The sequence below is a fragment of the Choloepus didactylus genome, chromosome X (genome assembly GCF_015220235.1).
Source record: "Choloepus didactylus isolate mChoDid1 chromosome X, mChoDid1.pri, whole genome shotgun sequence".
Taxonomy (NCBI): Eukaryota; Metazoa; Chordata; class Mammalia; order Pilosa; family Megalonychidae; genus Choloepus; species Choloepus didactylus.
Window position 1 is genome coordinate 48,979,422 of NC_051334.1, and position 23,319 is coordinate 49,002,740.

Sequence of the window (23,319 nt, forward strand, 5' to 3'; positions counted from 1 at the left end):
GAAAAGACAAAGAAATCTCACCCTTTTATACAGCCAAGCAGATACAACCCATTACATATTCTCAACCCATTACATATTCTCAAGATAAAATGGTAATTTGTCCTCAGGTAAGGAAACGTGACAGCATCATACTACCTATAGTTCATCCTAAACTCATCTCATAATTGGGGGTGGCCATCTGTGTTAGTTAATTGCCTTTATCCAAAGGTAAAAAAACCCTCATAATTCTATGACAAGCAGGTAGGTAGATACAACTTGGAGCCAGGCACCTAGGCTAAACTCCAATAGAGACATGGAGATAGGGCTGCTGTCTTCCTTAATGTTTACACTTCAAAGAGATAGCTCTAAGGCTCTGAAGAAAAACCTTCTGGAGTTGTAAAGTTGCAAAAGGTTTATTTAGTTTTCAAAAGATTTAAATACATCTCAAAGGGACGGAGAAAAAATTTACAAGTTTTTTTTTTTAAGTTACGTTCTAAGAAAAGGGAGTGTGTGTGTGTGGGGAGGGGTCTCTTTCCCTTTTAGCACCAGGGAAAATTCTTTTCTTTTTTTTAAATTTGTAGTTACCCTTATGATACCTCCAGGTCCACACTCCCCTCCCTTCTTCATCTGGCGGTCTAATCTTTGAAAATCCTCATCAACCCCGTTCCTCAAGGAAACCTCCCAGAACAGCAGCAGACCGTCCCTTCTAGGGCCAGTCCCCCAGCTCCGGCCACACCCGAGACCCGTTGTTATCAAAGGCCATGACTATAGGCTCCTAGAGCTGGACAACACTGCAGATCATTTGGTCTGGTTACGACCCATTTCAAAGAAGGAAAAACTGAGACAACAGGGAAATCCCAATTGGATGCGTAAGGCTCCCAGTCATTGGCGTAAAAAGGGCGCTTAAGGACTCCCGATCCAGATTCCAAAACCCCTAAAATCAGCCCTAAGTGACCGAAAAGCGCCCTGCTTTCTTTCTCCACGGCACGATTGGGGTTAAACCCCGGAGCGCGCAGACCTCGCCCCGACTGCGCCTGCGCGAGTCAGGACGTGCGAATTTGCCCCAGACTCTGACGTTTCAGACAGACACTCCTAATCCGGAACACGACCCACATTCCGCCGGTCCTGCCTTGACAAGCGTGACCCCAATCCAATAAGGATGGAGGACTGAGTCCGGCCAAGCCAATGGCGAAAGCCAGAAGGGCGGTGGAGGCGGGTCCTGCGAGGAAGCAAGAAGACAGGCTCAAGATGGAGGCGGCGGCGGCCGTGGCGGCGTGACAGGTGAGGGCGGGCCCGGCAAGACTAGGTTTCTGGAGCAGCCGCCGGGCAACGAGCAGGGAGTCCGAACCAAAAACTCAGCTCCAGGATAGCTGCGCCGGGGCCTCGGCGTCCCCCGTCCGGAACCGGAGGAGTGGTTTGACCTGGGGCAAAACCATCATGGACAGCGGGGGCGGAGCGTGAGATAGACAGGAGCAAGGCGGCTGGTGATGGTTTCGCCCGCCGCAACAAGTGTCAGCGCGCCTGCGCAGAGCCGGGAGGTCCTCGGTAGGCGGGGCCGGGTCGACCGGGTTCTCGGTGGCGCGATGTGCTCAGTGGTCCCTCTTAACCCTCCTAAGGTATCTGATGACTTTTCCTTACCAACTCCAGGTGGTGCAGGGAAATGTGGCCTCTTTACTCGCTTTCCTTATTCTGGATCAATGTTTCACCAACCAGGAGAATGTCTAAAAATTCCCCCACTCACTACCGCTTCTTAATTCTCCCCAGCACGTTTGGCTTCCTTCCATCATCCCCTTTTCACTTTATACCAATAATATGTCTGTAACCCCTCATTAGTTGTCAGGGAGAATGTTGGAGACATTACCTCCCATTTATCTCACGACAACAATGTTTAACGATGCGCCATTACCCTCCTTTTCTTTTCCCCATATCTGGTGATCCACCATTACCCCAATCCCATTTAGCTAAATGTCTGGTGATCCCCGTTCTCCACCGTCTCCTCATTATAGTTCCTAGTGACCCCAATTACATCTCCCTTCAGCACGTTGTCTGATGACCCCATATGAACTCCTTATCACATAGTCTTGTGACTTCTATAACCCACCTAACCCAGGGCCTGCGATCCTCCCATCAATGTTACCCCAACCCAGGTTGGGGGGGAAGGGGTTAGGGATGCCCACAGTACCCCTGTTTTAAGAAAATTGATACAGCCACCATTTCCCCCATACTAAGGGCAGTGTCTTATTATCCTCTATTCCCCACTCCTCCCTTACCACAGTACCTGGGAACTCCACTAAAAAGCCAGAAAAGCCAGAGAGGTGCTTATTCATGTCCATTATGTACCTACCACCCACAGTACAGTGTGTGCTGACTTCCCTCATTAGTCCCCAGAAGGCAGCCACAGAGTCTTGTGTACTCCCGTGCCCTCCAGTACAGCGTGCTGCCTCCACCCCACACCCACTCTCCCACACCTCAGTGCAGTGAATCTGAGACCTTGGCACTGAAGACTGAGACAAGCAACAAGGTCTGAGCAGAGGAGGGGCTGGATCAACATGGAGCTTGGAGATTGAATATTATTTTGTCCCCTGCCACTTTGCTTCCAGACTGTTGTTGGACCTCTGAGTTCCTCCTCTGCCTGTCTTCTCCTAGGAGCCCCATGGCACCCGCCCAGCCCCACCTCAGCCCATCTTGACAAAGTCCTAGGCTCCATGGAGCCGCCACGGGCCCCCCCTGCCAACGGGGCTGAGCCGTCCCGGGCAGTAGGCACCGTCAAAGTGTACCTGCCCAATAAGCAACGCACAGTGGTGAGTCAGATGGGGGCAAAACTGGCAGGGGTTGGGGACGGACCTAGTTGTAAATCTGCAATCAGAAGGATAACAAAGGGTGGGGCGAGGCCTTTGTGGAGGGATGGGAAGTCTGCTGGGGCCCCCACCTATGCACACAAATAACGCAGGTGACTGTCCGGGATGGCATGAGTGTCTACGACTCTCTGGACAAGGCCCTCAAGGTGCGGGGTCTCAATCAGGACTGCTGCGTGGTCTACCGACTCATCAAGGGGTAAGTGTGGCACCCCTACAACCACCCACTGGGTGCCTAACCTCCCTGCCATCCTCTCGTCAGAGTCATCTGACTCTTCCACGCTGCCATGGAGTTTTCTATTTACCTTCCTTGGTCTTCCATTAGTTCAGTTAATTTATGAGTTCATCCATCTTTTTTTCATTACTTCATTAGTTTGTGGGCCTGGAAGCTCAACAACTCATTCACTGCTTGGACACCAGCTCCTTACCATGCTCTGTTGCCTCCTTCTGGAGTTCAGCTATTTTGTTCTTTTACTATTTCATTAATTCATCAGTTCCCTCCTTCTTCAGTTTCCCGAGTCTTCTGAGTGGCACATTGCCAACCTCCTATTTATTCCTCTGTTCTGGGGCTCCTTACCTTTTTCTCCACACTTTGCTTTTTATTTGCTGGTTCAGTGCCTCATCAGCCCTTGCACAGCTCTCCTAATATTTAGTTGTTTGCTCACTGTCTTATTTGATCCTCACCTTGTGGTTAATAACATGGACTCTTCACACTCTCCTACCACTCACTACCCTTATGGACTTGGGCAGGTCATTTCATTCCCTCTGGGCCTCAGTTTCCCCATTTGTAAAATGTGGACAAGGATGGCAACTAGTTTCTAGGGTTGCTGTGATGAGAATTAAACATGCCAGATATTACTCTATGGATGGCAGGCTTGGAGGGACTTCTGGGAGGTTTCCTGTCTCTCCATGGCCCTGTCCACCCTCCCATTCATTCCCTTCCATGCCCTCTGCAGGCGAAAGACGGTCACTGCTTGGGACACAGCCATTGCCCCCCTGGATGGCGAGGAGCTCATTGTTGAGGTCCTTGAAGATGTCCCACTGACCATGCACAATTTTGTGAGTATAGGGTGGATAGTGGGGGCAGGCCGTGGGAGTTGGGGGAGGGTCCTTGACCAGGCCTCAGCCTCCCCTACTCTGTGGCAGCAGGTACGGAAGACGTTCTTCAGCCTGGTGTTCTGTGACTTCTGCCTTAAGTTTCTGTTCCATGGCTTCCGCTGCCAAACCTGTGGCTACAAGTTCCACCAGCATTGTTCCTCCAAGGTCCCCACAGTCTGTGTTGACATGAGCACCAATCGCCGACAGTGAGCCTGGCATGGGGTGGGTGGGGGGGATGGGGAGGATACAGGCCCAGCCACAAGGCCCTTATAGAGAGCTGACCCATGTTCTTTCCCTCTATACCCTTTTTGCCCTCCAGGTTCTACCATAGTGTCCAGGATTTGTCAGGAGTATCCAGACAGCACGAGGCTCCCTCAAACCGCCCCCTGAATGAGCTGCTAACCCCCCAGGGTCCCAGGTAGGGATACGTTAGCTGAAGGGCTGCTGTTGGGAAAAAAGATCTGGCAGCCCCAGTGGACCACAAGTCATATTTTATTAATTTGTTTATTTGACAAGTGTTTATTGAGAACCTATAAACACAAGCAAAGTTATTAAGGGCATGGAGCTATGGGACCTTGGGCAAATCACCTAATCTCTCTGGGCCTCAGTTTTCTCATCTGTAGAGAGAGGGTAGTGGTACTTTCTACCACATAGTGTTTTAGTGAGGATTAAGTGAGTTAGGCATGTATGGTGCTTAGTACAGGATCTGACACAGAGTAAATAAATGGTTCTTATTATTATTAATTTTAAATATATAACCATCTTACTACTTTGTTAATTCTTCCAGTATAACCATGGCCAAGCCTTTCCATTTTGAAATACACATTATTTTATCATAAATTACTTCCTTTTTATTTCTCCTTTATGTGAAATATTATACTATAGTATTTATACATCACATATGGTATTATTCTAATATGTCACAAATTGATATGTTATCCATTATATATATCATATTTTATGTATATTTGTATGGTATGTTTATGTTACTGTAGCATTATGTATTATGTTACATAATCATATTTGTATTTTTATATAATATATAAAATAGTAAAGGCCAGGCATTTTGTTGATTATTTTTAATTATGGGTGCTTGTGGATTAATTACCTATGAATTTCATTTCAGGATAATAAAGGAAGCATTAAGAAATAATTTTGTAACATAATATGTGTAACATAATATGTATAACATTACATGTAATATTATAATATGTATTTTTAAACACTTTACTATATACTGCATATTATATACACATAACATTTGAATAGAAAATATAATTATAATATATAATTATAAAATATTATCTGTTTCCCTCCCCTCACTATCCATGTGGCTTCCTATCCCTCCTTTAGGTCTTTGTTCAAATGTCACCACACCAGAGAGGCCATTTCTGACACCCCCAGTGACACTTTCTGTCCCTGTATTTTGCCCTGTTCTTTTCTTTATTGCACTTGTCACCATCGGACATATTAACTACTTCTTGGTTTGTTTTTAATTTCTCACTCCCCCTACTGAATGTCAGCCCCACTAGGGCAAGAACTTTTATTTGTTTTGCTCAGTTTTATCTCCAGCACCTAGAACAGTGTCTGGCATACAGCAGGCACTCAGTAAATGTTTACTGAACAAATGGATAACGGTAATAACCTTGGACGTTTCCTCCATGTGAGCTAACTGCATGTTTACAATGGGGCAAGAGGGCCTTATTGGTTCTTCGAGTCATTCAACAGCGATTTCACAGCCTTTCCCCTGTCAGCTCCCGCACGCAGCTCGGCGACCCTGAACACTTCCCCTTCCCTGCCCCGGCCAATGCCCCTCTCCAGCGCCTCCGTTCCACATCCACTCCCAACGTCCATATGGTCAGCACCACAGCCCCCATGGACTCCAGCCTCATCCAGGTTGGTGCCGGCGGGGGGTAGTCGGGAGGCCACTGGCACGGGGTGGGGTGGGGTGAGCCATTCCCTTTGGCACCCATGCCTCTTTGACCCCTGTCCCTCTTCTTCCAGCTCACTGGCCAGAGTTTCAGCACCGATGGTGAGCCACCCCCTGCCTGCACCTTGAGCCCCACCCCTGCCCCACTTCCCTCCACTGACATCTCCTCCACAGCCTCAGCTGCTGGCAGTAGAGGTGGTGGTGATGGAGCCCCCCGGGGTAGCCCCAGCCCGGCCAGTGTGTCTTCGGGGAGGAAGTCCCCACATTCCAAGTCGCCGTCGGAGCAGCGGGAGCGGAAGTCCCTGGCTGATGACAAGAAGAAGGTGGTAAGTTCGAGAGGGAATGTTTTGGAGCACACCACAGGTGGCAGGATGAGGGATGTGGACAGGCCTCTCAGGTGCTGCCCATCTGGCCCACAGAAGAACCTGGGGTACCGGGACTCAGGCTATTACTGGGAGGTGCCACCCAGTGAGGTGCAGCTGCTGAAGAGGATTGGGACAGGCTCGTTTGGCACCGTGTTTCGTGGGCGGTGGCATGGCGATGTGGCCGTGAAGGTTCTCAAGGTGGCCCAACCCACTGCTGAGCAGGCCCAGGCCTTCAAGAACGAGATGCAGGTGCTCAGGTGAGCGCATAGGTGGGTATGGATGGGGAGGGGGGAGGGTGGCAGGGACAAGCCTTGATGTTGCCATTCTGGGAAGAGGCCATGCTTAGGGTGCTTTGTGAATCTCACCAGTGTTTGCCTTGTGTTACAGCCATGATCGTGAGTTGTTTCTCTATCAAGATGTCCCTTTCCCTTCTGGGAAGTGGGTCCGTTTAGAGTACATCTGATGATGTTATTGTTTGTATTTGGATTGATAGTAATATTAATTAGTGGTTATGGCCCCCCTTCCCCCAAAGGCCAGTCTTCTCATTTCCCTACTTTGAAATGGGTTTAATTATAAGATGTCCTTAATGTTATTACATGTACTTATTAGTAGCAAAATGTTAGGTAACTGCATCACCAGCAAGGCTTGTGTCCTACCTTCCCCTCCACTAATGTGGTATCATTATTGTTATTGTTGTGTATATTAGGTTGTGTTCTTGCTATTAATTCATTCTAATAATACCATCATGGAACAAACAGTATTATTAATGATGTTTAATTTAGTATTGTTTAATTATTATAATCGCTGTAATTAACATGTAGTTAACACTCCATTAATTCACTCACGCTGAGAAACCCTGGCGTTCCCCGTTTGCCCCCTTAGTTGCCATTGTGGACTTCTCCCATCTATCAAATGGGTATAATTATGTTGCAGAGTTGATTTTATAATTATTACTTGTGCTATATTAATAGTTATCCTCCTAATGGATGCCACATTGGAACATAATGGATGCCCCTCTCTGTGAAATGGGGATGGTTTGAGTACACTGCTAATTTGCATTATATTAATATTTGAGCCATAATCTTACCACTACTATTGAATCCTTCTGTGCTCTGCTGTCCTCTGATGTTAGCAGTGTTACAGTGCATCACTGCTGTTATGTGCATTGGCATTACCATTACAACTGCACTTAATACTTCTAGGAGGAATGAAGGCTTTCTTCTAAACTGGGGCGATAAACAGTTCATATGGGACAGAGTTTCCATGAGGTAGACCCAGGGACCCAGTAGCAATAACAGCAACCACAAAGGACAGTAAAATACACAGAGCACTTACTGTGTGTCTGGTGTGGTTCTAAGCACCTTAACAGATCATTCACTTGCTCCTCCCATTGTCCCTAGAAGGGAGCAAATATAATTATCACCATTTGACAGTTGACAGAAATGAGGCCCAGAGAGGTTAAATGCCCTCTCTGAGGTTGCACAGTGAATACCTGGCGAAGTCTGGATTTGAACACAGGATATCACTTGAGTCCATACTCAATGTTCTTTACCCCTAAGCCTCTGGTGGAGATTAACAGGAACAGTTATCCTGTGCCACCAGTATTCTTACCGTACGTTTATCCTTACGATATTGATATATCGTCGAAGAAGGTTGATCTTCTACTTTTTCATCTGTAAAATAGTCACAGGCCCAGGTGATGGTCAGAGTCAGCAGTGGGGAGTGTGCTAATGGTGGGGGAGCTGTCAGTCATGATTAGAGATGCCACTGGTAGCCAGAGAGGTGGGACCAGAAAATGCTTTTGTTGGGAGACTCTGATGAGGAAGCCCAGGACATAGCCCCCAGTGCAGAATCAAAGCCCAGCAAACATGCTTGTTTCACAACTTCATTGAATCTAGCAACTGTGTGGCCCTGAGCTGCCTAAAAAACAGGGTGAAAGTGAATGATATCAGAACTGATTTGGGGCCTAGTAAATTAAAATCTGAGTGGTACCTTTCATTATTATCATGTACTACATATAAGGATCTCTTCAAAGCAGTTTTGATAAGAGTGCCACACTGGGCAAAAAACTTCCTGTGCTTGTTTCTTTATAAAATTCATTCTAAAACATATCCCATTTTTCCTTAATTTAATAGCTACAGGGAAATTTTGGGGGTTTATCGTTGCTAATTTTAAAAAGTTTCTATTTATTCTTCATGCCATAATATTAGTTCCAACAGCTAGATAATATATTTTATTGGGGTTTGCAGGATATTATGGAAACATTATAATGTAAATAAATTATATTATGACATAATATTGAAGATATATTGAATCACCAATGACCTATGAAACATTTAAAAGATTTGTTCTTTTAAATTTAATGAAAAATGTTAATTTTATTGATAATAAGAACTATTATGAATTTAATCTCAAAAGTATAACCAAGGAATCATTACTAATCAGGAGAGGAAGGAAAACTGGCCTCTCCAGAAAGTGAAATCATCATTTCCCCCAGGTCCCCTGAGGGGGATAACCCGTGGGTGTACTTCGTAAGGAATAACCATGTGTACAAGGAATTTAGAAGCAGAATTGTTCATATGATTAAGGCTAAATGTAAATCTTCCTGTGAAGTGACATGAATTTTTTCAATGAAAAACTGGCAGGATCATGGATTTTGTAGAGTGTCTATAATTGTGCATAATAAATATTCATGTTACAGAAGTTAAATGAGAGTCACCATTTATCAGGTATTTTTGTATGCTTAAATTCATGTGTTTCTTTTAAATGGCCAATGGAAAATTAAATGAAATAGCTGTTTTATGGGTCAAGAAAAAAACAAAGAAAATGAAGATAGTAGAAGGTCATGAACAAAGCCGTTCTTGATTCTCATTTTTCCTCCCTGACCCTGACCCTACCCTCCCTGCCTGCAGGAAGACACGTCATGTCAACATCTTGCTGTTCATGGGCTTCATGACGCGGCCGGGATTTGCCATCATCACACAGTGGTGCGAGGGCTCCAGCCTCTACCACCACCTGCACGTGGCCGACACACGCTTCGACATGGTCCAGCTCATTGATGTGGCCCGGCAGACTGCCCAGGGCATGGAGTGAGCCTCCTGTCCCTGGGACTAGGGAGGGGAATGAGGGAACTGGGGGTGGAGGAGATGAGATGGCCCCCAGCCAATTTACCACCTACCTCCACCCCTACAGCTACCTCCATGCCAAGAACATTATCCACCGAGATCTCAAGTCTAACAGTATCTACCTGTCCCTGTCTGAGGGCTGGGATTGGGATGGGGGTGTTGGGCAGGGTAAGGGCTTAGAGGGATGGCTCCAAGGGGGTGAACCGGGAGGGAGGTGTGTTGAATGGCTGCTTTCCAGGTGGCACAGCTGTGGCAGGTGCAGGGGGCTTAAAGGGGGCCTCTTGGTCAGGAGTCACAGTTGTAGCTGGTTTGGGTGCAGCCCTTGGAGACTCGGGTCAGGGTGTGAGGCATAGTAGTTGTGTAGGACATTACAGGGAGCTCCTGATTAGGGTCATATGGTGGTGGCTTTGGGTGCCATTAGAGGGGCTTCCTGGTCAGGAGTCACAGGGGAGCCAAGTGTGGGGGGCATTGGTTGGAGCTCCCACCTGAACCAAAGTTGTAGATAATTTGTGTGGAATTGGGGGGCTTCTGGTCAAGGTCTGAGGTATGACTGGTGTGGGGGCATTAATGGGAGCCTCCCAGTCAGGGTGAGAGGTGTGGCTGTTGGGAGTCCCCATAGTGGCCCTTGACCCTGGTGGACATCTTCCTACACGAGGGGCTCACAGTGAAGATCGGCGACTTTGGCCTGGCCACAGTGAAGACACGGTGGAGCGGGGCCCAGCCCTTGGAGCAGCCCTCAGGCTCTGTGCTGTGGATGGTGAGTTCGACCAGGCTGGACAGGAGGCATAGAGGGACATGAGCTCCTGGGCTGGGATATAGGGGGCCGTGTGGGGACACTTGTACCATGTGTGGGTGTCACCTAATGTGGGTGGTTCAGAGTTGTATCGCTGTGGCCAGTGGGATCTGGGACTGTGGGCCAGCCATCTGTCGACCCCATGGTCCCCCTGCCTGGTCTGGTCTATCAAAGGCAGCTGAAGTGATCCGAATGCAGGATCCGAACCCCTACAGCTTCCAGTCGGATGTCTATGCCTACGGGGTTGTGCTGTACGAGCTCATGACCGGCTCACTGCCTTACAGCCACATTGGCAGCCGTGACCAGGTGAGCCCCACACCTTGCCCACAGTTCCCCAGGCTGAGATCCCCTCAGGCTCCGTACCTCAGATCCCCTCCTTCGCACAGACCACGAGTGCTATGCTTCTCCCAGAATCCTCTGCGATTTGGAACTCCCATAATCCTCTGGACTCCAGACACCCTTAATCCTCTGGATCCCTAAAGTCCTCCGTTTCCGGAATCCCCCATACCCAGAATCCTCCTAGGCTGCCCAAACACCCAGGAGTCCTCTGGACCCCTAGACACCTCTAGTCCTCTGGCTTGGGTGCTTAAAATCTACGCTCCTAATGCCCAGACTCCCATTCCTCCCAGAAGCAGAATCCCTTTGTGCTTCCACATCCTCACCACCAGGCCCAGGGCATCCAGCAGGCCTCTGGGCCCTGGTACCCACAATACCCTAGGTCCAGACTCCCACAGTATCCCAGGTTCAAGGCCTAGAATCTCCTATTGCCTCAGAAACCCAGGATCCTCTGGACTCCAGATAACCAAGGTCGTTGGGCTCTGAATGTTCAATCCTACAGGCCCCATGGACCCACAGTCCTCTGGGTCCCAGATACCCACAAACCTGCAAGCTCCTAAGGGCTAGAATCCCTTAGCTCCCCCCAGACCTAGAGCCACATGTTTTCCTCCAGACTCGGTACTTTCCAGGCCCCTGAGCTCCCCAGAAACCTGTGCACCCATAATCCTCTGGCCCCAGACACCCAAAATCCTTCACTTCCCTAAATTTAAGTCCCTCTTTTGCAAGCAGAGAATCTTTCCAAGTCCTCAGAGACCCAGAATCCTTGGAGCCACAAGATACCCACAGTCCTCTGGGCCGCAATTCACAGAATACTCCAGTTGTCCAGAAAGGAGCCTGTCAAGTCCCTGGAGACTTAAAATCTCTTGGGGCCAGCCTGGACCCCGGGGTCACCCCAATCTTGCCCCCATCTCTCCCCCTGCCTCCCAGATTATCTTTATGGTGGGCCGTGGCTATCTGTCCCCGGACCTCAGCAAAATCTCCAGCAATTGCCCCAAGGCTATGCGACGTCTGCTGTCTGACTGCCTCAAGTTCCAGCGGGAGGAACGGCCCCTCTTCCCCCAGGTGGGCTGCATATCAGGGCTGAATACCTTGGTATGGGGTGGGAGGCGGATTCTGAAGAGGAGGAATACACAAAGGTGTGGATGTGAACTGTGTTGGAGGCTCAGAGATGTACACCGTGCATGTGTGTTCCCCCATGAGTCTGGGGTGTTGGGGTGCCCTGGGGGTCTGGACACCCCTCCTCACCCCACCTGCCCCCAGATCCTGGCCACGATTGAGCTGCTGCAGCGGTCACTCCCCAAGATAGAGCGGAGTGCTTCGGAACCTTCGTTGCACCGCACCCAGGCTGATGAGTTGCCTGCCTGCCTACTCAGCGCAGCCCGCCTTGTGCCTTAGGCCCCACCCACAGCCACCAGGGAGCCAATCTCAGCCTGCCTTGCCGAGGAGACCCACCCACCCACCAACCAATCAATGTTCTCTCTGCCTTGATAACTGCCTCAGGATCCTCCACCCTCTCTATCCTGGGGGGTGAGGGGCTCCCCATGTGCTTTACCAGTTCCTCTGGAATTAGGGGACCTTCAAGGACCGAAGCCCTGCCTCCTCCATTATTTGGGTTCCTCTTGGCTTCTGGGGGTGTTTCTAAATTTGGGTAGCTCCAATGGCTGGGATTTATGACAGATTCCACTCAGAACCTCTCTGGAGTTTATGCCGGATGTGCCTTCCACTGGATTTCGGGATCCCTAGCACCCCAAGTGGATTTGGGGGGACCCCTGTGTCTCCCCTCCCATTCAAGGACTCCCCTCTTTCTTCACCAAAAAGCACAGAATTCTGCTAGGACTTTGCTTGTTTATTTTGTTTCCCGACTCTTCTCTTGGGGTTCAGAGCTGCTGAGGGGCTGAGGTCAGTCCAGGCAGGGAGTGGAGGTTGTGGGAGGTGCGTACCACACAAACAGCATCACTGCACGTGTCACCACAGGCGGCACGGTGAACGAGGACCACATATGCCAAGCACGGCACAAGAGGAGGCCACGTCAGTCACAGACACAGACATCACAGCAAAGGTGGGGAAGTGGGGGACCACTGGCCTTCCATGTGCAAAGGATTCTGGGAGGGTGGGTGGAGTTTGCATATTTCACGACAGCTGTCAGAGGCAGGAGACTGGGGAGGGGGTGGTCCCTGGGGGAACTGAGGGGCCCTAGAAATGGGAGGAGTTCCCAAGTGTGTTGAATGGGGTTGAGGGAGGGTGAACGGAAATCCTCCTGGGCCTGGGGGGCGGCCTTTGAAGATGTGGCTCTCCAGAGAGAGGAGATCCATGGAAAGCGGTTCAAAAGGAGGGGTTTCTTAAGGAGTTGGAAAATTTTGAGGGGGAACGAGGTACGCTTAAGAGATTGGGGACCAGGAGTGGGGTTTTCCAGGAATTTCAGGGCTTCAGGAGGAGACTGGGTGGTAGGGCCACAAAGAGGTTGCCTGGTATTTGAGAGCTTCCGGGAAGGAAAACTGCACGCACACAGGGGGGACCAGGAGCAGAGGTCTTCAGGAACTTGGAAGTTCTAAAACCAAGAAGGAGATACTGAGGTGACCAGGGAGTAGGGTTTTTAAAGGACCGGGGGATCCCAATGTGAGAAGTGGATTTAGGACCAGGACTGAGGCTTCTCAAGGGATTTAGGGATCTCAAGGAATGGGAAGTGCGATCTTGGAGAACCAGGGAGAATGGTTCTCAAGGGATTTGGAGGTTCCAAAAGTGACAAATGGATTCAGGGCCCAGAGAGGGGTTGCCCAGAGAGGGATTTAGGGGTTCTCAGAGTGGGGTGTCAGTCGGAGAAGAGGCTGGCGAAAGACTTCCTCAGGTTGCGGATGGTCTCAGCTTTCACCTCGTCCTGGCTAAGGCTGGGCCTGGGCGGGGCTGGCTCTGGAAGGTTGAAGGCATTGGTCAGAGACTGGGATTTGCTAGAGAGAGACAAGGTGGAGGCGTGGGAGGAAGAGGGGAGAGGAAGGAGAGGAAGGGGAGAGAAACACAATGTTACCCCAGGCCCGGCCCCAGCCCTGCCCCTCTGATCCTGGGGCTGTGCCTGTGACCTTCCCACCCACCCTCATGGGCCTGGACCCTGAAGGATTCTCAAGACTGGGAGGACTCAGATGGAGTGGGTGGCGCCTTAGGCCAAGAAGGTAGGATCTGGGACAAGCTGGGAGGACTTGGACCTGAGGCCAAGGAGTCTGGGAGGAGCTGAAATTTCAAATTCTAGGCTAGACTGGGAGGGGTTTCATGTAAAAGGGAAGTGAGCCAGGAGAATTCCGGTCTAAGGGTGAGGAGTGTCTGGGATGGAGTGGGAGGAGCCCTGGACGAAGGAAATGGAATTCTGGACAGGCTGGTAGGGGGCAAGCCCAAGGAGAAGCAGTTGGGTGGGGCAGGGAGGAATTCTGAGCTGAGGAGGAGGAATTGAATTCATCAGAAGAGGTGGAGCGAAGATGGTGTGATGGTTTGGGAGGAGACTGAGATGTACCAGGAGGATTTGGGGATGGACCAGAAAGGAGTCTAGCCTGCTAGGAAGAGACTGAAGTGACATGGGAGAACTATGAATTGGGCCAGAAGGAGTCTGAGATTGGTCAAGAGGAGGGTGGGTTTGGCAGGGAAGACGCTGAGATGGCTGGAAGGAGGATGAGATGGGCAGGGAGATACTGAAGGAGGGTCAGCAAGGTGCCTGGGATGGGCCAAGGGGAGTTTCCCAGGGCCTTTCAGGAGGAACACGAACTAAAAGTGGAGTTTCTCTGGGAGTTTAGGACCAGATCCTTGAGATGGAGGGAAAAGGATCTTGGATAAAGGTGGAGTCTGATGAGCCAGGAGGAGCAGCAGCTTCTGGGAGTGGTTTGTCTCCAGTTGGAGAGGGAGTTCTCTTGGATCCCCCTCCATAGGACCTCGGTCTGAGGAGCATGGGAGCTGGGGCTGCCACGTTGGTGCAGGAGCCCACTTTATGAGCAGCAAGGTGAGGGCTGCTGTGGGGGGACCCCTTACTTGAGCTGGGGGTGCGGGGGTCCCCCGGCAGCAGCGGTGGCGGGTGGCGGCACATCCTGGCTGGGTTTCTGGGCCAGCTGAGGCTTGGTGGGACGTCCAGCAGGGCCCGGGCCGCTGGGCCGTGGCTGCTGTGTGGTGGGTGGCCCGGTGCGGGGCACAGGGCCCACCTGGCTGGCCTGGCGCGTGGGACCAGTGGGGCCTGGAGGCTTCTGGGGCGGGCCCTGGCGCTGCTGCCCACCCTGTGGGACCCCTGAGGCCTTCGGAGGAGCCGGACCACAGACAGATGTCTGACGAGTAGCCTGTGGGGGACCTGCCTGACGCTGGGGCGAGGGAGAGGCAGGTGGGCGGGCTGCTGGAGGCGCCCCAGGCCCTCCCGCCACCGGCCGGGATTGGCGGCCTTGACCCTGGGTCAGCGGTGGGGTCTGGGAGACAGGCTGCTGGGCCGCCGATGTGGGGCTTGGTAGGCGCTGGGGCAGGGGGCTGCCAGCTGGTGGTCCAAGGCCCGAAAGGTGCTGCTGGCCCTGCGGGGGCAGGCGCTGCTGCAACGGGGGCCCCGGCTGTGGAGGGCCGCCTGAGGGACAGAGAGAGAGAGCGTACACATGAGAGTGAGCAAGTGAGAGGTGGTGGGGGCTACTGGGACGGCCTCTCACTTACCCTGTGGTGGGGGTCGTTGCTGAGCCGGCGGCCCTGTGGGCTGCTGGGAGGTCTGGCGGCCCAAGGGCAGGGCCCCAGGGGATGGAGTCTGCGGGCAGAGGAATGGAGCGGGAGAGAGGTTAAAAATAGTTAGCAGCCGGTGGAGAATCAGCCAATCGGAGGGCCAGGGGTTCCCTCTGTGCTGGGTGTTGCCCCATTTGTGGCTGAGCAGAGGGGATGTTGGGAGAGGGGGGTGGGTCAGGGGGCACTCAGGGAAGTCAGGGTAGCAGCTTTCTGTTTTTCTTTTTTTCCTTTTCCAACAATTGGTAATTGCTGCCACTGATTAGCACCTCTACAGTGCCATGTGACCAAGGGCTGGCCTCCCCTCCCCTAGCCCCAGGAGGCCAGGGGCCTGACCTGGCTGTGGGAGCCCCTGCCCAGGGAGGCATCCCGCGGCCGCTGTCGGGGCAGGGCCTGGGCCATCTTGTTGACAACGAGCTCTACGATGAGCTGCTTGTCTTCATCCTGGTGGTCTCCAATGAGTGGCATGGAGGAGCCCACCACCTGGGGGAGGAAAAGGGATCCAGTGAGGAGAGAGGCAGGAAATGCATGTGGAGGAGGTAGTTACCAAGAGCTTTAAGTTGGCAAAAGCGGGCACAGAGGCTGCCAAGGAAATGAGCTTCGGTTTAAGAGGCGCTCATTGTGCCCTGTGAGGAAGGCTGGCGTTTTACAAGGTACCTGTACCTTATAGCTACTTTAGAGCAGGGGTCGGTAAACTAGGGCCCGTGGGCCAAATCCGGTCCTCCACCTGTTTTTTGTTTGTTTGTTTTTGTTTTTGTATGACCTGTGAGCTCAGAATGGGTTTTACATTATTTATTGGTTGAAAAAAGTATCAAAAGAAAATTTCGTAAAATGATATGAAATTCAAATCTCAGTGTCCATAAATAAGGTTCTAGTGGAACACAACTACAGTTACTTGTTTACATATCATCTGTGGTTGCTTTGGTGTGCGCTGAGTAGTTGCAACAGAGACTGTATAGGCCCGCAAAGCCTAAAATATGTACCATCTGTCCCTTTACAGAAAAAGTTGCCAATTCCTGCTTTATGGTTTACTAGGCATTTCCCCTTTACAGAGGACTTTACCATTTACATGGCACTTTACAGTTTACAAAGCGCCTTGCCCTTTACAAAGGACTATGTAATATATGGTGTGTTTAGAGTTTGGAAAGTGCTTTACAAAAGATATCACTGCTTATAAAATATTTTAACATGTGTAAAGTGCTGCTGTTTACCAAGCACTTTCTGATTTTCAGAGCATTTTACAGTTTATAAGTTGCTTACAATTTTCCAAGGGGCAACCGCTGTTTACCTAGAGCTTTAGAATTTCAAAAGCACTTTGCTTCAATAACAAGGGCTTCCCAGCTTACAGAGATCATTTTTAATAGTTTTACAAAGCACTTTGCAGTTCATCAAGCACTACCTGATATATAAGGAACTTTATAGTTTACAGAGTGCTTTACTATCAATCACCACTCTTTATAAAGTATTTATACCTTACAAAGTGCTCTGCTGTTTGCCAAGGACCTCCCGGTTCACAGAACACTCTACAGTTTACCAAGCGCTTTGCCATTCACCAAGATGTCATGGTTCTCAGAGCACTTTATAATTTAACAAGTTCTGCCATTCACCAAGGATGTTCAATTTCACAGAGGCGGTTTAGAATTTACTGAGTATTTTGCCATTTGCCAGGCACGTCCCAGTTTACAAAGCACTTCACAGTTTACTAAGCACTTTGCCATTTGCTAAGAACTTTCTGAGTCACAGGGTGTTCCACAGTCTACAGTGTTGCTGCTGTGCCCCTGCTCCTCCCTCTGAGCTCCCACCAGTCCCTCTGTGCTCTCACCTCAATGATGTGATCCCTTCCGTCCTTGCCATGCAGAGCTTCCACTGCACAGATGTCCAGTCCCCCAAAAATCTCTGAGCATGTGTCTACCCACAGCTTGTACCTGCCAAGATGTGGGGCAGGGAAACTCATCAGGGCCTTGCCAGGATGGCTGTGCCCCCACCCTCACTGTCCTGCCCCAAGCTCGAGCAACCCACCTGTCAGACATGGCGATCTGCTCAAGCATTGCAGAGCCAGTGTTGGTCTTCCAGTTCCCTGACACTGATGTCCTCCTGGGAGACAGGGCGAGAGGGGTTCAGAGTGGTCTGGGGTGGACGGGACAGGGCAAGGGACCCCTCCCCAGGCCTCAGTTTCTCTACTCACATGTAGGCCTTGTAGTTCTGCCCAATCTTCTGGACACGCACATCATATTTGGCGTCGATGAAGGGCTCAGCAGTGGCATATGTCTTGGTCAGTGCCACGACACTTGCGATATCCTGGAAGTCGTGCTGGTTGTCCACCTTGACCTGTGGGAGTGGGAGTGGAGAGCAGGGCCTGATCAGGACAAGGGCAGCAGTGTGGGTGCCTCAGGGGGTGAGGCCGTGCACACATGACGCACAGGGGAGGTGAGTGCACAAAAATGAGGTGGACACAGTATAGTAATAGACACACCAAGGCAATCAAACATGCATAATTCTGGGTCTTCTGTTTTTTACATGAACACACAGACACAAAGCTGGGCATATACAACTCTGAACATACAAAAAACCCAGAATTGTACACTTTAAATAGGTGAATTGTATGGTGTGTGAATTATATCTTGTAAACTGTTAAAAAAAAACAAAACTGGGTGTATATACAGTATACACACATGGGCCCCAGGCAGAACATCAGTTGTACACACAACATACAAAAGCATTCAAACATACAAATTACAAGTCCATTTTCTGTGTACACACAGAGACAAAATAGGATGGACAGAAAGCATACAAGGACCTAAGACCGTTGAACATAAGGATTACAGCTGTGTATGTTCAATGCAGAGGCCTGCAGATACACACACACACACATACAATGCTGGATATACTAACAAAATTGCAGGACTCACAGCATTGGCTGAGTGCATGTTAGAAAATTGGGTCCACATAAAAAATCAGCTGAATGTGAAAAACAAAAATATAAATAGATAAAGCCCCCCCCCAATCATTCACAATTATACTGGTATGTGTTGATACATAAACACACATCTATATGTAGACACACAATGCCAAATGCATGCACTGAGTACAAATACACATACACAGGCAAGTGCCCTACTCCCTCCACCCCTGCTGCCCAGGGACTCACCTTGCCCATTCCAGAGTGTGCATGTCCCATCTTCACAACCACGGGGTACGTTGTGCTGCTGAGCTGGAGAGGGTGGAAAGACAGAGGAGGCACAGTCAGGGCAAGAGGGCACAGCGCCAGGGGCAGGGGTGGTGCTGAGGGGAACCCATCCAGGGGGGTACAATGTGATGGGCCATTTCCCAGAAGAGGCAGGTCAGAGATGGGCAGACAACAGCTGGGGGTCACACAGTGCCCTTTGAGCCTGTAATTGAACCCAGAGTCCTGCCTGCCTGCCCTTCCCTCTACCACCCCCAGGTCTCCAGACTTCCCGCCCATGCTTTCCCAGGCAGAGGCATGGGATAAGAATGGGGGATTTTCCAGAAAAGGGAAAGTTTGTTTTTACAGTGAGTGAATGATAAGGAGGTGAGTGTGTGTATGCATGTGGCAACTAGACCCCCCAGCCAGGCCTTACATGCAAGTCTTGCCCCCCCCCCACCCTCCACTCCCCCCCCCACATAGCCTAGAGCCACACACAGATACTCAGAACTCAGAGCTATACAACCAAACCCACAGATGCCCAGGTACACTGAGACACATATGCCCAAGAGACCCACAACCAACACAGGCTCAAAAGCACACCTACCTCGGGATATCCACAAGTCATTCATTCAGCCACATGCTCATAGCATGGCACAGAGACGGGAACCGGCCGGCCTCCTTACCCAGCAGCACACACTCAACACTCCTGGACTCACAGTCAACACTTTGGGGTACAGATACAACACCGTCCCCCCGTCCCCTCACACATAACAGAGGGACACACACAACACACAAATGATAACCCAGGCAACACAGGGACAATCCTCAGAGGCACAGCCGTAGGACACAAAGGCACATACAGCTTTGACACATCTTCAGCACTTACAGGCACACATGCCACACCCCTAGGTACCCACACAACAAACGGAAGGACTAAACATACAGAGGCACACAGACTTCTAGGTGTTCACATAGCCACTGAGACCCACACCACACTCCTGGGCACATACAAAAAGAATATCTAGATGCACAGAGCATGCTTTGCCATATACACGACACAGAGAGGCAGACACATGGTCAGGGACATCCAAAGCACTCTTAAGTATACAGACAGCACTCCTGGGTGTGTGCACACACAACATTCCTAAAGTGCATGTGCATGCACATAGTCACAAACACATATTCAGGTGTGGGAGACACCTCAAGTCTCTCCAGGCCCTGGGTGGGGTGGAGGGGATGGGGCTGGATGATCCCAGCCCTGCCACAGCATGTATGCATGCGCAGGGTCCCTCTTCACCACCCCCTCCCACTGTGGAGACTGATGCCTGACAGGGGAGAGAGATGGCATTCCAAGAGGGGGTGCTGGGGCGGAGGCAGTTCCCGGTTCCCGACAGGCACAGGAAGCCCGCAGGCCCAGGGTGACCAACTGACCTTCAGGCCTCACCCTCCCTCTGCCTCACCCCCCACCTTCCTCATTTCCCAAATGACTGGCGTCATTATGGGGGGGGTGGGGAGGGCTGAAAGACTCAGTGTTGAATGGGGTATTCCGGGTCCTCTAGTGAGCATGCTAGGGAAACAATGCAGAGGCATGCACATGACGTAACACTCAGGCATGCAACCAGCACACAGAGAGGGAACCAAACTTTCACAATTATATATACAACGCAGATCCGTTTTACAGAGGCAGATACAAACACAACTCTCAGAGGCGCACATAATTCTCAGAAGCACACACACAAATCTCAGAGGCACACACAACTCTCAGAGGCACATACAATTCTCAGAAGCACATACATAACTCTCAGGGCATACAACACTGAGAGGCACACACAGAACTCTCTTAGACACACATACAACTTTCAGAGGTGCACACAACTCTCAGAGACACATACAACTGTCAGAGGCACATACAACTGTCAGAGGCACACACAGTTCTCAGAAGCACATACACAATTCATCAGAGGCACCCACAACTCTAAGAGGCACATACACCTTTCAGAGACACACACAACTCTCAGACATACATAATTCTCAAAAGCACATACACAACTCTCAGGGCAGACAACACTGAGAGGCACACATACAACTCTCTTAGACACACATACAAATCAGAGATACACACAGCTCTCAGAGGCACACAATTCTCAGAGGCACACACACAGAACTCTCAGGCACACACAATTCTCAGAGGCACACACAACTCTCAGAGGCACATACAATTCTCAGAGACACACACAACTCTCAGATGCACACATAATTCTCAGAAGCACATACACAACTCTCAGGGCAGACAATACTGAGAGGCACACACAGAACTCTTAGACACACAACTTTCAGAGGCACATGCAACTCTCAGAGGCACATACAACTCTCAGAGACACAGAATTCTCAGGAGCACATACACTACTCTCAGGGCACACACAACTGTCAGAGGCACACATAGTTCTCAGAAGCACATACACAATTCATCAGAGGCACCCACAACTCTAAGAGGCACATACACCTTTCAGAGACACACACAACTCAGACATACATAATTCTCAGAAGCACATACACAACTCTCAGGGCAGACAACACTGAGAGGCACACACACAACTCTCTTAGACACACATACAACTCAGAGATACACACAGCTCTCAGAGGCACACACAATTCTCAGAGGCACACACACAGAACTCTCAGAGGCACACATAGCTCTCAGAGGCACACATACAACTCCCAGAAACACTCACAACTCTCAGAAGCACACATACAACTCTCAGAGGCACACACACAATTTTCAGAGGCACACACAACTCTCAGGGCACACACAACTCTCAGAGGCACACATAGTTCTCAGAAGCACATACACAATTCATTAGAGGCATTCACAACTCTAAGAGGCACATACACCTTTCAGAGATACACACAACTCTCAGAGACATACATAATTCTCAGAAGCACATACACAACTCTCAGAGGCACACACAACTCTCAGAGGCACAGATAATTCTCAGAAGCACATACACAACTCTTAGAGGCACACACAGCTCTCAGAGGCACACACACAACTCTAAGAAGCACCCACAACTCTCAGAGGCACATACAATTCTCAGAGGCACACACACACAACTCTCAGAGGCACACACAACTCTCAGAAGCACAGACACAAGTCTCAGAGGCACACACAAGTCTCAGAGGCACACACACAAGTCTCAGAGACACACATAAGTCTCAGACGCACAGACACAACTTTCAGAGACACACACAAATCTCAGCGGCATGTACACAGAAGTCTGAGAGGCACACAGTTTCAGAGGCTGAAACACACCAGACAGTTGCTCACACACATGCACACACCCCAAGTTTTCTAGGCCCCTCTTTTCATAAATAGCCCTTGTTTCCTCTGAATCTGAACACAAGACTCTGTATATGTGGATGTGTGTGCCTGACTCTGGGGTCCCCCCGGAGAGTTCTTGAATCTTGGTCTCTCTTCCTAAGGCCGTGTAGGGCCCCAGAAAAGCCACTTAACCCCTCTCTGGGCCTTAGTTTCCTGATCTGTACAAAGGACACAGTCAGACCCAAGCACTTGATGTGTTGGGATTGTCGGGTGTCAGCTCTGCACCTCCCAGCTGGGTCCCATGGGCCCCCACCCCCACCTGGCTACCCAGATGGTCACACACCCAGACATCCCTTCACGAAACCCCATCTGTTTCCCAACGTGCGTGATAACCCGGACCTGCAAAATCTCTCACATGTAGATAGTTGGCAAAAGTCTGTGCTGACTCAGGTTTCAGAGGAACAGAACTGGGGTCAGCTTGTCAGCGAGGGGCTGCGGCAGGACTTTCCCTTCCCTCACTTCTCCCTCAGCCACGCCACTGACTTACCCAGCCCCGTCTCATTCACTCCCACTCCCCCTCCCCCCACCCCCAGGCACGCATCCACTTTTACAGCCAGCTTCTCCGAGTTCTTGGTTTACTTTCCCCTTTTCTGCCCTCTAAAAAAGTCATTTCTTCACTCTTATTCCTGGGAAGGTCACGCGACCCCTTTGCATCTCAGTTTCTTCATTTGTCTAATTCACAGGAATGTTGAAGAGTAAATTCGCTATTTCTGGAAAAAAAAATAAAAACCCGCCTAGCCCAAGTTCGGGCACATGGGAAATCTCAATCGTCAATAAGTGTTGGGCATTGTCTTAATACCCCTTCAGAACCAGCATTCATTAACAAAGAGATAATCAGGATGGACTGAATGAGATAATGGACATACAAAGACTTTGGAACAATGCTTGATACCCAGTAATCTCAAGGTGTAAAGGCTACTTGCTGATGTCATACTCCTTTCTGTCATTACTATTGGTCTGAGTGCCCTGAGTTAATCTAGCTTAATTAGCAAAGGGGGAATGGAGATTGAATGAGAGAATTTACACAAAGACTTTAGCTCACCGTATACAGTAAGTGCTCAATAAGTGGTCGCTATCAGCACTATCATCATCGTTATTATTGGTCTACCCTCCCTGAATTAACCAAGGATGTTAACCAGCCCTCAGACCCCCACGACCCCAGGGAAGATTCGGGCATTATCTGGAAGCCGGTGGGCAGGGATTGCCTCACCCCACCCCTCACCAGGGCCGTGGGAGGGTTGGTGGGGAAGGGGCAGGGCAGGATGGGGTGGGGATCAGTTTTCTACTGACTCACCGGCCTCTTTCACCACCATTCAACTACCCCCTCTAACCAAATGCTCTTTTATTCACTGGCACATTCCCTGCTTGCCAGGACTGTGCCCCGCCTGGGTTAAGCGCCTGGTGCTAGTGAGCCTAGGTTCGAATACCAGCCATTCCTTGTGACCCTGGGAAAGTTCTTTAGTCCTTCTATGCCTCATAATTTCTCATCTGTAAAATGGGAATACTACAAATATTGTCATGAACTTTAAACGAGATAAATTATGCTGACTGCCTGGCATACAGTAGGTGCC

General features: G+C 50.2%; 2 protein-coding genes across 12 annotated transcripts in view; one reads left to right on the forward strand and one right to left on the reverse strand.

The window, feature by feature from the left end:
* The first annotated feature begins 1,128 nt into the window (after window positions 1-1,128).
* ARAF (A-Raf proto-oncogene, serine/threonine kinase) lies at window positions 1,129-12,330 on the forward strand. Of its 10 annotated transcripts, none has more exons than XM_037821274.1 (15): window positions 1,129-1,260; window positions 2,626-2,780; window positions 2,930-3,033; window positions 3,791-3,893; window positions 3,981-4,138; window positions 4,252-4,350; window positions 5,672-5,828; window positions 5,937-6,188; window positions 6,282-6,484; window positions 9,140-9,316; window positions 9,420-9,466; window positions 9,991-10,109; window positions 10,320-10,451; window positions 11,409-11,543; window positions 11,742-12,330. In XM_037821274.1, the coding sequence occupies exons 2-15, from the start codon at window positions 2,685-2,687 to the stop codon at window positions 11,874-11,876; spliced, it is 1,917 nt and encodes a 638-aa protein (XP_037677202.1). In that variant the 5' UTR covers window positions 1,129-1,260; window positions 2,626-2,684; the 3' UTR covers window positions 11,877-12,330. The 10 variants fall into 10 exon arrangements, with proteins under 10 accessions (XP_037677202.1, XP_037677201.1, XP_037677204.1 ...); XM_037821273.1 differs by having other exon boundaries at window positions 1,206-1,260; window positions 2,580-2,780; XM_037821275.1 differs by lacking the exon at window positions 1,129-1,260 and adding an exon at window positions 1,284-1,524 and having other exon boundaries at window positions 2,580-2,780.
* SYN1 (synapsin I) overlaps window positions 12,310-23,319 on the reverse strand; it is a 41,737-nt gene continuing 30,727 nt past the window's right edge. Inside the window, exons 6-13 of one of the 2 annotated variants that reach the window (XM_037821279.1) lie at window positions 18,352-18,414; window positions 17,389-17,531; window positions 17,223-17,297; window positions 17,026-17,128; window positions 15,540-15,686; window positions 15,144-15,231; window positions 14,490-15,060; window positions 12,310-13,388 (exon numbers count right to left, since the gene is read on the reverse strand). In XM_037821279.1, the coding sequence (XP_037677207.1) occupies window positions 13,361-13,388; window positions 14,490-15,060; window positions 15,144-15,231; window positions 15,540-15,686; window positions 17,026-17,128; window positions 17,223-17,297; window positions 17,389-17,531; window positions 18,352-18,414 (1,218 nt within the window). In that variant the 3' untranslated portion in view covers window positions 12,310-13,360. Of the gene's footprint in view, window positions 13,427-14,489; window positions 15,061-15,143; window positions 15,232-15,539; window positions 15,687-17,025; window positions 17,129-17,222; window positions 17,298-17,388; window positions 17,532-18,351; window positions 18,415-23,319 lie in introns of both variants that reach the window. The other variant, XM_037821278.1, reaches the window with a different exon arrangement.